Source organism: Cimex lectularius, unplaced genomic scaffold (assembly GCF_000648675.2).
Source record: "Cimex lectularius strain Harlan isolate CLEC.00 unplaced genomic scaffold, Clec_2.1 scaffold280, whole genome shotgun sequence".
NCBI lineage: Eukaryota > Metazoa > Arthropoda > Insecta > Hemiptera > Cimicidae > Cimex > Cimex lectularius.
Genome location: NW_019392877.1, coordinates 188,685 through 204,094, shown reverse-complemented (window position 1 = coordinate 204,094; position 15,410 = coordinate 188,685). Strand labels below are relative to the sequence as shown.

At 33.4% G+C, this 15,410-nt stretch overlaps 1 protein-coding gene across 1 annotated transcript; it reads left to right on the top strand.

The window, feature by feature from the left end:
* Positions 1–4,269: 4,269 nt before the first annotated feature.
* LOC106672516 (dynein light chain Tctex-type 1-like) lies at positions 4,270–8,930 on the top strand. The gene is made up of 3 exons (XM_014404034.2): positions 4,270–4,483; positions 4,542–4,707; positions 8,367–8,930. Exons 1-3 carry the CDS (start codon positions 4,463–4,465, stop codon positions 8,513–8,515), a joined length of 336 nt encoding a protein of 111 aa, XP_014259520.1. The 5' UTR covers positions 4,270–4,462; the 3' UTR covers positions 8,516–8,930.
* Positions 8,931–15,410: the final 6,480 nt, after the last annotated feature.

Below are 15,410 nucleotides of genomic sequence, written 5' to 3'. Positions count from 1 at the left end.
TTTCTCGTTTGACCCATACATCTTAGAAATTCACAAATATCTCTATGAAATCAGAACACTTAACAAACATGTGGTATTCGTTTGGGTTCCTAGTCATGTCGGCATTTCTGGAAATGAAAAAGCTGATCAACAGGCAAGGAACGCTGCAAACCTTCCACAAAGAGATCAGTTTCCTCTCCGCCCAGATGATATAGTTTATGTTAAAAACATTACCAAATGAAAGTGGGCGGCAAGATTGAATGTCTGTACAGATAGTATGAAAGAAATTAAGCCAGTTGTACATAAATGCCCAGCTGAGGAACTTGAGAGAAAAGAACTTGTGATTCTCTCTAGATTGTGAATAGGTCACATCAGGCTAATCCATAATAGGCTTTTAATTAGCAACTTGTTCTCGATGTATGCAAAGTGGAGAACGTATCATTCTGAGATATTTTGGTCGACTGTCCCACTTTGCAACCCTTTAGGCAAAGGCTCAACCTTTCGAGTGATTTATAGGAGTTACTGGGTCCCCATTGTTCCTTTCGAAGAGCACTTTTCAGCTTTCTCAAATTTATTGGAATTTATAATGAGATTTAGTCCTTTTACCAAATTGTTATACCATTGAATGTTTGCCTGCTAATGTTTGAATGAGAGCTGTGCGTGCAAGATTTCTTCCTTTTTTTAATTTTTGAGGCTGCCGGAGCAGAAATATGAAATGGAAGAATATACAAATTGCGGGGTAATAAACTGCAATGCCCAAAAATCGCAATTTAAATAAGAAAGTCAGCTCCTCACAAAAAAAAGAAAAAAAAAGTGTGTTTTTGTTTCTTATTATTGTTATGTAGCATTAGTTCTATCATATTTGAATGGAAGAATAAAAGTTTAAGGATGAACCTATACTCATGCTGAGACTGTTACTAGTCTGTCAACATTATTATTAATATTAGCCATACAAGCCTATGGGAAATGTTTAAATTATGGAACAAAAATTCAAAATTCTAATTTAAAAAAAAAATTATATGTAATTTAAAATGGGATTTTTGCATACATTTGGCATCCCAAATTAAGAATTTTAAAAGGATAAATTAAAACTTTGGATGGCAATAGGATAAATTAATTTACGAGTGAATGTTTGGTGTCAGAGCTTTATAGCACTCAGAAGGGATATAGCTAACCTAAGATAGAAGGTTTGGACGTTAGGGCGTGAAATGACCTTAGCCGTTAAAACGCCCTTAAAAATTAAAATTAATAATAATGACAATATTAATTATTTAATTAATTTCAAATATTAATTATTTATAATGGAATGATGAAAACACATTATGAAAGAAAAGCAGCAAGAGATGAAAAAATGAAACAGAAAATAAAGAAGGAAGAAAAGATGATTTGTGTTGTTTTTAAGAACTCAAATGCCAAGAAACTGAAAGAAGCTGGCGAGGAAGCAAAACTTCTTCCCAAGGAAGCAAATTCCATAGTCTTGACCCTGCAATTCCGAAGGATGCTAAAGGTTTAGAAGAACGTTGAAGGCTTGGGATGTGATTGGTGCGTCTGGATAAGGAATGAGGGAAAATAGTTGATAGATATTGAAGACATTTATTTGATTTATTTTTAAATATATGTATATATTAAAACTCTAAGTTTATAACTGTTTAGAATTTTAAGGTTGCTGAAGCCATCAATATTGGATGAAATATGATCCCTTGGTTTGAAATCATAACAGTATCTAATGCAGGAATGATAAGCAATTTGAAGGCGATGAGCAGATTGGGAGTCCAAGGAAAGTGACAAAATAGAGCTACTGTAAGACAATAAAGGAATTATTTGGAATTCAATATGGAGAACTCAAGTATACTGTGGAGCGAAAACAGCTAAGGCGTCAAAGAAAATAGAGGCTTGGATGTTTTTAATAAAAAAAGTTCACATGATATTGTTGATATTGACAGAATTTACCACAGTGGCTTGGGATAATAAACAACTCGATTCCTGGGGATGGGACTATTAAATGTGAATAAGTCTTGGAATAATGAACCATTTTCTTATTAAATTTTTAAATATTTGTTTAACATTAAAGGAATAATAATATAAAAGGATGGAATATGATCTGTGGTGTTCTGTAGATTTGTTGACCAACTTATGCAGACATCTTTCTCTTGGTTTATTTAAAAATCGGGGATGTGGTCAAAGAAAGATATTTTTAATTTTAAATTTTCGCCTAGCTTTTGGAACTTTACTGTAACTTCTTCAGTGATCTACAAAAATATATGTTATACATTTTAATTTTGGCCAATTTAACATCAAATATATATAAGAACAAGACGTTTTTGTACTTACTGATCAGAAGTTTATACATTTATATTATAAATTATTTTATTTTAATGTTAACACTGAAAACCTTTTCACAAAAGGTGAAGGAGAAAGATACAATAAATTACATGTTTATTGTACACTAGTGAGTCAAGGCCTTGTGAATTGAGGATAAAATAACACAAATAACAAACGTATGCACAAAAACACAATAAATAAAAATGTAATAATCTTTTTAGCATTCACCCCAATGTACTTGATGTTCCTCGAGGTAATTGTGGATTATTCTGATATTTGGGCTACCCCTGATGTAGTACATATTTGTAAGAAGAAATGCAAAAAAAAAGTTGCTGGTTTCTTAGGCATAACTGAGGAATATTTTTAAAATTTAATGTGGCCAATAACTGATTTAATAGATTTGCTGATTGTAAAAAAATTAAAAAGTATCTTTATATTCCCAGCATTATTTATATGTTTATTTGCTGATGGGCTAAATCCCATATTAAAAACAGTTTACAAAACATAAACAACAAATATACGAACTTTTTAAGGGTACACAGTACTGACTTTTTCGAGGTCCGTTGTACTTTTTTGATGGAACTCCATCATAAATGGATGTACAGTACCTAAAACAATTTTTAAATTATAAGGTTTGAAACATTATTTATTATTATCTTGGCTAATCCAACTTAATGGAAAGCCATTTAAACAAAACCTCTATTTCTAAGTTATGTATATATCTACAGACACAGTTTATAGGTGAATAATAAATATAATTAATGTCATGTATAAAGGTGAGTTGTTCTAGAAGGAATTTTACACAATTAAAATTTGAAATGAATGGTGTTTCTTTTTATGACTCATGATAGTTTTGGAGCTTTATTTACCATGACTTAAATGTGCTCATTTAAAGATAAAGAGAAGCCAATTAGGATTTATTTACTACTTTCAAATCTCCCAATATATAAGCAAGACTATTCGACAGGAGCATTGTGTCCCTATGCTTTGTAGATCAGTCAATTAAAATATCTTTCTCCGTTAACTGTACATCACAGGTTTTACATATTGGACAAGGCAGTCTCTCCATTTTTTACAGAACAAAACAAAATTTTATTTACAAATGTATACATTATACTGTATATAAAATGGTAAAGTGGAGTTTTTGTCTAGTGGCACTTACCTCCAGCTAGTAAGAATATATCAAAAAATTTTATTATTTACATTATTTTTTTCTATCAAGGGAAAAAAATATTAGATTAAAAAAAAAAAAAAAAAAAAAAACGCATTTTGGTCAATTTATAAAAGAGCGTTCTTTATTCTCCTGTGCATTTACTTGTCGTCCAAGCAATAGTTGCCTATTTTGCAACAGATTATACTGGTACTATCTTCGAATTGCTTAAAAAATTTAATAGTTGCATCTCTAATATATTCCAGCAACACTAACATGTTTGTCGCATTGTGCAGTTCCGATATGCTCGGAAGAAAAAAAAGAAACTTATTCTACACAATCTGCAGCCTGGCGACATTACTCCTGCAGTCAGCCCCCAGGAGGGGCACGCATACAGGAGCCTCTCCATTAGTATGTATGACAGTCAGGAATGCCCTATTCTCAGTCTGGTCAGTATTGTTTCCTTTTGTTTAGTTAATTTTGACTCAATTTATTATTTCTCCATCTTTCTTCCAATTGTGAATACATTGATTAGGTTGACATTTTTTTTTTTTTTGAAATATGTAATATTGTTCTGTTTTATTTTTAGAAGAATGGAAAATGCTAATGTATATAAAATATTACAATTAGCAAAGTATAAATAATAAAAAAAAGTGAGATGCTTTTTTTCGTGCAAGATTAAACAGTTCAAGTTGGACACAAATTAATCGAAATTTTTTAATTTGATGTCAAGGATTTCATTCGAGAAGGAGTAAAGCATCAAAAAACTCTTATTTAAAATCCTGTCCTGGTTTGGGCATGGGTGGAGGTTTGCGATTGATAGAACGTTGGCAGCAGCAGCAGCAGCAGGTCGTGGTAACCTTACAGTTGTAAACTTGTAACATCAGATTTAATGCAATTCTGCTGTTACCATGACGTTGGGATACTAACAGTGGATATTTAAGTACCAAGGATATATATTAAGAAGATAATATCAACGAGAACCAGTTTCGAAAACGTTCCGTAACGCCAATGGACGAAATCGGAGAAGAGGTATTGTTTCACAGCATACCTTCATGTTTGCCGTTGCATAATTTTTCTCTCGGTTCAGCCGCAGTTCGTCGTCGACGAGGTGAGCAGCATAATCAGGGACGTGATCGAAGATGCCATCGGAGGAAACGCGTACACCCAGACGAAAGTCAACCAGTGGGCGACCAACGTCGTCGAATCCTGCCTGGGACACTTGACCAAATTGCAAAAGTCCTTTAAATACATTGGTAATTTTAATTTTTGCATTTCTTCTGGAATCGGCCGTTTCTCTTGATCATTAAACAAGTTATTGTAGATTATTTATGTGGTCATTGTGTTGAAATAACAGATTAGCCATTTCCGATCATTTCAGTCTGTCTATCCTCGCTGTATTGGAAAGTCAGATCCATTTAAGCCTCTACCCATCTTTAGTAGTAGGTTTGGGTCTTATTTAATCATAAATGGCCCAGCACTTTACGAAATTTTTGTATTTCGCCTGCAGGCTCAACATAAACAAACTGCTGAGACAGTCTATTAATCATTTCCTTATCGGGTTATCTGCGATGAGTACATCAATTGCATATAATAAGAAGTTTATTTTGACAGTTACGACCTTTATTCCTCCTTCCAGTTCATTTTCCAGATTGTTAATATGTATTGAAAAGAGCAATGGTGACAGCAAACATCCTTGTTTGAGCCATTTTCTTTCTCACTAATATTACATTTTTCCTATAAATGTGATATTTATTTCATTTTAAATTAGTGGTAAATGACACTCAACATTATTGTGAGATTTCTTTTTGAGGTTTTGAGAGTGATGAACTTGGAGTTTGGTCATGTTAGATCAGTTTGGTCTGCCTATCCTTGCTGTATTGGTCAGTCAGATGCATTTAACCTTCTATCCATTTTAAGAAGTAGGTTTGTGTCTTATTTAATCATTAATGACCCAGCACTTAATACAATTTTTGTACTTCAACGATACACAATTTTGAAATAAATATATCAATCTCATCGGTAGGATTAAAACGCTCAGCCTTTAGAGCGGTAGATCTCCAAAGGTTTCCTAATTAAGCTGCCATGCCTTCAATACACAAAAAAAATACTGAACAACTTCCAATGCCCATTTAGTAAACGATTCTCAGCTAATATTACATGTTATTTTCAGTATAGTGATATAAACATAATATTTATTTCATTATTCAATTAGTGTTAAATGATACTGAACATTATCGGGAGATTTATTCTTGAGATTTTCAGAATGATCGATGAACTTAAAGTTTCGCCATTTCTGATCATTTCAGTCTGTCTATCTTAACTCTATCGGCCAGTCAGATTGATTTAAACCTCTATCCATCTTCAGTAGTAGGTTTGTGACTTATTTAATCATAAATGATCTAAAACTTTATGCAATTTTTGTATTTTGCCTGCTGGCTCAACAAAACAAACCTCTGGAACAGTTTATTAATAATATCCTGGAGTACAGTCGGGTTATCTAGGATTTATTCCTCCTTCCAGTTCATTTTCCCAATTGTTAATATTCATTGAAAAAAGGATTGGTGACAGTAAACATCCTTGTTTTAACACTTTTCTTTTTCAGCTAATATTACATGTTATTTTTACTATATCGATAGAAACATAATACTTATTTCATTATTAAATTAGTGGCAAATGACACTCAGCATTATCGGGAGATTTCTTCTTGAGGTTTTCAGAATGATAGATGAACTTGAAGTTTGGTCGTTTCTGATCATTTTGGTCTGTCAGATGTATATAAGCCTCTATCCATCTTCAGTAGTAGGTATGTGTCTTATTTTATCATAAGTAACATGTTACACAATTTTGTTATTTCAATTTTCAAATATAAACTTATACATAATTATAATAGCACCATTTTTTGTTACATAATTATAATAGCACAATTTTTTGTTTTAACAAAATTTTTTTCTCCGAACACATTTCGACATAGACAGTCCTTCTTTCCTGTGAAACTAATGAAGTAATCAGCTAGTATGTACAGACTTCATTTCCATATATACAATATTGTTAATAAATAATTAAACCATATACTGTATACATTACTATATGTTCCCAGCTCTTGCCATTGATGTATTGAATGAGTTCCTCTCATAGCAACACATTTTTCTTGAAGGTTTTGAAATGAAAAAATAAGTGGTAGGATTCAAAACCATGGTCTGTAGAATGGTGCCAACAATGTTCTGCTAAGTTAAGCTACCATGTTTTCAATCCTCCATGACCTAACTTTACATATGTTTTAGTACATAAAAAAAATAAAAAAATTCTGAACAACTTACAATGTTCAGTTAATAAATAATTCTCAGCTAATGTTATATGTTGTTTCCTACATAAAATGTAATACTCGGTGTGTTATATACTGTGCCTTTGAGAATATTGTATCCCCCTGTATCAACACACTGATGAGTCATAGAATGAAGAAATTGATTAGTAGCCCCGGTTTCAGTAATTGAATTTCTTCTATGTTACGTTGTATGTCCCAAAACTCTTTTTGTGCTGTCTCCTCTGTTTCTTTGCCAAATCTGCAGACCATATCAGTGAGGATAGCCAACAAAAATGATTATAAATAACCAAACTACAAATTCACTGTAAGAGTACACATGAAAAAATACTGAACAACTAAACATTGTCTAGTTAGTAAAACTTCAATGAAAGTGATTGTTTTTTTAATATGACATTCTCTAGTAAATGGCTAATATTACAGGTTATTTTCAGTACAACAATGTAAACATAAAAGATATTTCATTATTAAATTAGTGGCAAATGACTTTAAATGTTACTGTGAAATTTCCTCTCGAGGTTTGCGGGGTAAGGAACTTGGTCATTCTGAACATTTTGGTATGCCTGTAGTGAGGGCTACTATGGTCTGTTGGGCGGATTTTTATTTTGCCATTTTGCCAACACACAAATCCATTACTGAAGATGGTGAGAAGCCAAAATGCGTTTTATAGCCCATTTCAACAAGTATATGCTAAGTATTGGAAATGATTAAACTATAAAATCACTGTTTGAGATTCGCATTATTAAAAGCAAAACCAATAAATTGCTAGTTAAATTTTAATCTATCACTAAATGATTTTCTAATGTTTTGGTGAATTTTCTTTCAAACCATCGTAAATAAATTTGATTTAAACCCATGAATTTCTGTTTGAGTTTAATTTGGTTTACATTACAATAAGTATGTTGTAAATATAACAATAAAAATTCATATAGTTTGACGTAATAACAAAATATGGTTGTCCAGTTTTTTTTGTCTTTGAGTGCATAATTTTGCCAACATTTGGTTCAGTGTTCGACCATTTCTTGTTATACCATCGAAAAAATGGTGTTTATATTTTTATTTTAAGTATTTTTAGTAGATTTTTAACTTCTTGTCACAAATACTCAATCTGGATCATTTTGATGATCAACCATGACCATTATGTTTTTTTAAAATTTTTTATATGCATCTATATATCTGTAGTTTTATGATTTATTTTGGCTCGTTGGACTAGTCTTGTGATCTTAAGTGCTAGATGGAGATTCTGAAGTGTCTGATAGATCAAAATGAATGAAAATGACCCAACCACAAGTTCATCACTTTGTAGAACCCAAGAGGAAATTTTACAATAAAAATATTAGCGTATTATTGATTTAATAGTTTTTAGTTTTCTTTATATCAATTGTAACAATTCAACATCAACCTTTACCACCGTGGTTAAATGTTAGTCTTAAAATTAAATTGTCCTTTTGACCCATTGACAGTTATAATGAGACAAAAATGATCAGTTTTGTCATAAAAGATCTGTGGCTTTTGGATTTGGAGTTGGCCAAATCAGGACTTTTTCTTTGCAAGGTTTCCAGTCCAGTACTAACAATTTGCATTGCATTTCAGTGACCTGCTCTATAATGCAGAAGAAGGGTGCTGGCTTTCATTGTGCGAGCTCCTGTTACTGGGACAACACCACCGATGGGAGTTGCACAGTTCGTTGGGAAAATAAATCTATGTACTGTATCGTATCTGTGTATGGTTTAGCAATATGATGATAATAAAAAGTAATTCCATCAATAACATAAATATGATTCCCGCCTGTAAATTTTACCTTCTTGAGAAAAACGGAGATTATATTTTTTTGGTTTTATTCAACACTTCAATTCTAACGCTGCACTTCTTTCCTTTACAAACAAAATCAAAAGTTAGGTAGTTTTAAGATTAAAAATTTTAATTTTACTCTATGAAAAAATAATGAATAAAAATATTTATTGCCTTCTTTTGGTTTTGAAAATCAAATCTCATATTCGTATCTTGTGATTTTTTTTTTTTTTTGAAGAATATATGTATTAATTTTTAGGCATTTTTGCTTCCTGATCGGGATGATGTGATGAATGTAATTTTAACTTCTCATGTATTTTTTGTAACTATATAATTTATTAATATATATATTGCAACAGTGGTAGTTTGTTGGATAAAAAAATGTTGTATTAATATAAACCAATGTGCCTTTTGATTTATTTAAATCCTTTATGGTTTGAACATATTTTTAAACGATGTGTTAAACAAAGATAAAATCTAATCTGCCTTGATTTACTAATTTTTGCCTTTCATAGGCCAGAATGTATATAAATTACTACGCCACTTCCTTTTTGATTCTTTTTTAAAGATAGATTTGGATAAATACATAGAGAACTGCTTCAATTTATTTATTGATGCTGATGCATTTTGGGGTCGTTAAAGTAATAAACTCAACAAAACCAATTTAAAAAAAAGTAATTACTCAAAAAAAAAAGAAAAAAAAAAGGGACCTGACCCCAATAAATTAAGCTTCTAAAATAAATTCACTAGTTTCTGTGGTCCACTTGACCAATTCTTGACACTTCTAAAATAAGTGTATTAAAATAAAATAAAAATTATCAGCAACATATGTATCTACTTGCCCAATTAATATCTTTCAATTAAGTAAGGTTTTTAGTTGAGATAAAAAAGTCAGTGTCATGAGCGGGATTCGATCTTCGGTTAGATATGCCGCTGCTCTACCATTTGAACTATTGTTTTTTCTGTCAACTAAAAACCTTAATTAATTGAAAGGTATATTTTTTTCCCAACGGATACCAGGAACTGGAGGAGTTCCCTCCTGCAGCTTATTGTATTTTATCCCTGGCTCCATTTTTTGGGGGCTCGCAACACAAGATGAATTTGAGCCCCCAGTGTGCCAGTGTTCTTCCATCGAAGAAACATATTTTTGAAGGGGGTTGGGATAAAATTCAGGGTCGCTGAGATCTGATCCCGCTCCTTCCATTGATGACTGCCTTGTCAATTTCTTTCAATTGCGGCAACCGGTCCCCTTTGGCGTTAGAAAAAGTCCAGAGGCGACAGTGGGGATCGAACCCACGACCGCGGGATCTATTAGCCGAGAGTCTGACGCCTTAACACTCGGCTACTGCGGCCCCATTGCAAGATATTAATTGGTCAAGCGGACCACGAAAACTAGTGGGTTTAATAAGTAAAAATGAAGTATACCTTCACTAAAGCTCTCCGTGGCCATTTCATTTGTTGCCAAGAATCAAATAGATTACACGACATTTGAAAAATGACAAAAAGGAGGGAAAATTCAAAAAGGTGGGGAGTGTCTGAGTGGATCGAGGTCACGATAGCTCAAGTGGTAGAGCAGCGGCGTATCTAGCCGAAGGTCTGGGTTCGAATCCCGCTCGTGATCCTGACTTTTTTATCTCAACTAAAAACCTTTATTAATTGATAAATAAATAACTTAAAAAAAGGACCCTGCTCTAACCACTTGACCTATCATGACTTCGATTCACTCTCAAGTGGTTAGAGCATGGCATATTGAGCTAAAGATTGTGGGTTCAAATCCTGCTTGTGTCACTGATTTTTCATCTCGACCAGAAACCTTAGATAAAATAATAATAAATTGGAATAAGTTATATGGTCAATTATGACCAGTAAACAAATATGGATTGTTATAGTATTTAACGCAGAAGTAGTGTGATCCATGATGGTGCTGTTACAGGCTATCATTAAGCGTGCCCAGCATGGGGAAGTACATTTAATAGCACTGCACAGAAGAAACCTGGAAAGAACAAACACACAATTACTTATTAGAGTGATAGAAGTTTTAAAACAATCCCACATGAAGGAGTGTGCGTAGTAGGAAATATTGTGCCAATTGATGTTAAGATTAAACAGATCTCATCATTATTCTGCACACGCAATCCTCAATTTCAATTATTAAACAATGTGAGTAGCGAGGGTAAACCTCTATCACCCAATCAACGACTATCCAGCGTTCAATCCTGATAACCCAAAGAAACAGTACAAATAAAAATCTTAGCAAAGAAATGATAAATTAGCAGACTGCTGTTCTGACAATCAGGCTGAAAGTTATGCCGGGCTGTGGAGGTTCTTCTGTAACAGCAAACACCATTCAGTAAAGTTTGCATCCATAAAGTCAATCTTCTTCAGTGGACTCCTTAAAAAATTAGAATTGATAGAAATCATAAATGGTGGCGACAAAGCGGCAGAGAAATAAAAACAAGAGTTAAAGAACACTTATTGGGTTGTCCGGAAAATAATGCAGGATTTTAAGTTTTCATTAAAAAAAATCTATATAAAATATTCTGTTTACGTTTACAGGATTACTCATTTGTATGAATGTCAACACTTATTAATCCTCTTCCAAATGATATTGTTTGTTTACCTCTGTAGCATTCCGCTACTTGGAAATAATTCAGTCATCCTTATAATGTCAAAGCGAGAATTTCGTACGATTTTCTTTTACGAGTTTAAACTCGGCCGAAGCGGAGCCCAAACGGCTAGAAACATTAACCAAGTCTGGGGCGAGGGTTGTGTTAATGAGTGCACTGTGCAAAGGTGGTTTAAAAAATTTCGGGAGGGAGATTTCAGCCTTGAAGATGAAGAAGGTCGTGGAAGGCCTTCCTCTCTTAATGATGATGTTCTGCGATCAGTGGTGGAAGAAAACCCCAAAACAACTGTTCGAGAACTTGCAGAGCAACTCAAAGTCAGTAAAACGACCGTCGCTGACCACCTCAAGGCGATTGGAAAAGTGAAAAAACTCGAAAATTGGGTTCCACACTCATTAAACGATCGCCAAAAAAATCAGCGCTTTGATGTTTGTGCATCACTTCTTTGTCGAAACAAAAATGACCCATTTCTGGCCAGAATTGTTACATGTGACGAAAAGTGGATTCTCTACGATAACACTAGACGTTCTGGACAGTGGCTCGACAAAGGAGAAGCTCCAAAGCCCCCAACTCATCAAAAAAAGGTAATGGTTACGGTATGGTGGGCTTCATTTGGTTTAATACACTACAGCTTCTTAAATCCTGGCGAAACCATCAATGCTGAATCATACTGTAACCAAATTAATACCATGCATCAGAAATTGGCAGTAATGAAGCCCTCTTTGGTCAATCGGAAAGGGCCCATTTTGTTGCATGACAACGCTCGACCACATGTGTCACGTGTAACGTCACAAAAATTATTGGAGCTTGGCTATGAAACTTTGCCTCACCCACCCTACTCTCCGGACCTCTCGCCTACTGACTACCATTTTTTTAGACACCTGGACCACTACTTACAACACATAATATTCAAAAATCAAACGGAACTGGAAAATGCATTTATTGACTTTATCAATTCTAAAAATTCTGAATTCTACTCAGACGGAATTAATAAGTTACCAACACGTTGGGAGAAATGTATTGAGAGTATGGGAAATTATTTTGATTAAAGAACATTGCTTTAAAGTAACTAGTTTCTTTTTTTTTTGTTTAATACCAAAATCCTGCATTATTTTCCGGACAACCCAATACTTAAATCGAACAAATTTTCGGAATTTAAGGACCGTCTAAAAGAAATAAAACAAAATTTAAATACAACAGTGTTACATAGAGACAAGGAACAAAGGAAGGGAACTGGATTGGTTTGAGAAATTTTAAATTAAAAAATGTAAAATTGAACATGGAGATAAATGCATTAATAATATAACAGATTTTGATTTACCTCCTATTTTTAATATGTACCTAAATAATATTAGGCATATAAAATAATTAATTTAATTATTATTATTAATTTTTAAGGGCGTTTTAACGGCTAAGGTCATTTCACGCCCCAACTTCCAAACCTATCTTAGTTTAGCTATATCCCTTCTGAGTGCTATAAAGCTCCGACACCAAACATTCACTCGTAAACTAATTTATCCTATTGCCATCCAAGTTTTAATTTTTCTTTTTAAAATTCTTAATTTGGAAGGCCAAATGTATGCAAAAATCCCATTTTAAATTACATATAAAATTTTTTTTTTTTTAAATTAGAATTTTGAATTTTTGTTCCATAATTTAAACATTTCCCATAGGCTTGTATGGCTAATATTAATAATAATAATAATGGAGACAGAGTAGCAACAGTCTCAGCATGAGTATAGGCTCATCCTTGAACTTTTATTCTTCCATTCAAATATGATAGAACTAATGCTACATAACAATAATAAGAAACAAAACAATTTTTTTTTTTTTGAGCTAATTTTCTTATTTAAATTGCGATTTTTGGGCATTGCAGTTTATTACCCCACAATTGGTCTTTTCTTCCATTTCATTTTTCCGCTCCGCCAGCCTCAAAAATTTCTGAAAAAAGAAAGAAATCTTGCACGTACAACTCTCATTCAAACATTAGCAGACAAACATTCAATGGTATAACAATTTGAGAAAAGGCCTAAATCTCATTATAAATTCCAATAAATTTGAGAAAGCTGAAAAGTGCTCTTCGAAAGGAACAATGGAGACCCAGTAACTCCTATAAATCACTCGAAAGGTTGAGCCTTTGCCTAAAGGGTTGCAAAGTGGGACAGCCGACCAAAATATGTCAGAATGATACGTTCTCCACTTCGCATACATCGAGGACAAGTTGGAAGATTGTTGCCTATTAAAAGCCTATTATGAATTAGCCTGATGTGAATTAATTTAATTTTTATTAATTTTATCATTAATTTACTAATCTATTATCAAGGTATCATTTTAATTTTTTCTTAATTAATAAAAATTAAAAGTCAATAATTAAATAAAATAAATAGTAAATTAAAAAAAATAATCATTTATTTTTAATTATTTACAATTATTTTCTTATAGTATTTATTAATATAATATTTAATTGGGTTATAATTCCTGTTTTTCGCATGTTGATAATTGAGGAGCATTAAAAACCAGCTTCTCATTGGAACGTCGCATTGACGGGGAATCGGCGGGTTCACTCTTACAATGCTTGTCGAGAGATGTGGTTGTAGCACCCCTTCAACCTGATGATGAGCTATAAACTTGAAATCCGTATGGTTGAAAACAACTAATTGTGAGTAGGAACTATTTTTTAAAAAGATCCTTAAAAAAAAAAAAAAAAGTGAAAAACCACCTTCCACTAATTGAAAAAGTCAGATTAAATTTGTCAAATGGGTGAAAGACCATTGTGGTGGGTCTGGAAATGAAAGAGCTGACCAGCTTGCTATCCAGCTATCACATGAATTAGCCATTAATTTCTCCCATTTCCAGCATAGTATAAAAACCACAGGATCTGGCAATAGAACAATGGAACCGGAATTGGACCAATTCAGCAAAAAGATCTACAACCAAATTGTTTTGTTTTTTTTTCTTAATAATTATGACACGACAAAGGTGCAAAGATGGCCCTGACCTATAAATTAATCCTGATATTAAATTGGCATGGTAGGTTTAAATGGTGTCTTCACTGATTCAAAAGAAGAAGAAAAATAACTTTATTCTGGGACTGGTGTCCCCTAAGAATAATTTACATGAAATAAATAAAGGAAGTTCCTTCTATGAAGTTAAAAGTAAAAAAAGATAGAAATCTTGGCACAATGTAGTATACCAATAAGGCAGGACAGAAGAGAAAATTACGAGAATATAAAAAATAACAAATGTTAATGTGAGGTCTCTGCTTGGAGGGAGAGGAGATGATTATACAGGTGGGATTTAAAGGAGGAAAAGGAGGCAGCGTGACGAGTAGAAAGGAGTTCCATAGTTTAGGGGCTCGGATCAGAAAGGATCTTTCGAAGGTTTGGGTTGTATGTTCGGAAGAATAAGGTTGATTGTGGATGAGCGGGTCTTACGAGTGAGATGTGAGGGGTCGAATTGGAGGGATTGGATGATGTAAGGAGGACGATGAGTGTGGATGGACTGGTAAAGAAAGCAACCTAGGAAATACTGTACACGGAAGGAGGGGAATAGCCAGGAAAGGTGGGAATACAACCCCGACACCGGGATCCCTGTGGGGTGCCGTACACAAATCTTATGCAACAATTCATAATACGCTTCAATCGCGCGTTCTCCTCCTCCCAGAGACCGTATGCCAAACAGCTATAATCGAAGAAGGGAAGTATAAGGGAAGATACAAGGAGTTTGCGGGTGGAGAAAGGTACGGGAAGCCAGGATCGACGAAACAGGCTAAGGGAGGCAATGGAATGGCGGGAAATTTGGGATATGTTAGAATGCCAGGAAAGGTTTTGGTCAAAGGCTACTCCTAAGTTTCCTAACCATCCCCAAAAATAACCCTGCTTTATGCTCATGTCTCTTAAATGCTGCCCAATATGTTAAACACTTAATTGTGAGGTGCCCATACCTCGACGATGTTAGTGCCCTTTAATCAAGCATCTGCTTCTTTGAAGTCATCCTTAGCCATCACAGCTGGATCAACCCTTCCCTAATGACAAGATAACAATTATGCATATTTGTTAAAAATATTGATTTGGCTTGGCGATATAAAATACTTGCAATTTTTCTGTTATTTTTAAAATATCAATATACAAGTTATTTCAAATTTCTATATTGTATGTAGGTAAAAACATGTAATACGTGACAGGGAGGGAATTATTTTATTGCTGGAAGATAAAAAAATCAA

Coding starts and splice junctions, on each gene's coding strand:
- LOC106672516 (XM_014404034.2), top strand. CDS start 4,463: ATGGACGAAATCGGAGAAGAG. Junction 4,484..4,541: donor TGGACGAAATCGGAGAAGAG/GTATTGTTTCAC, acceptor CTCTCGGTTCAG/CCGCAGTTCGTCGTCGACGA. Junction 4,708..8,366: donor AAAGTCCTTTAAATACATTG/GTAATTTTAATT, acceptor ATTGCATTTCAG/TGACCTGCTCTATAATGCAG.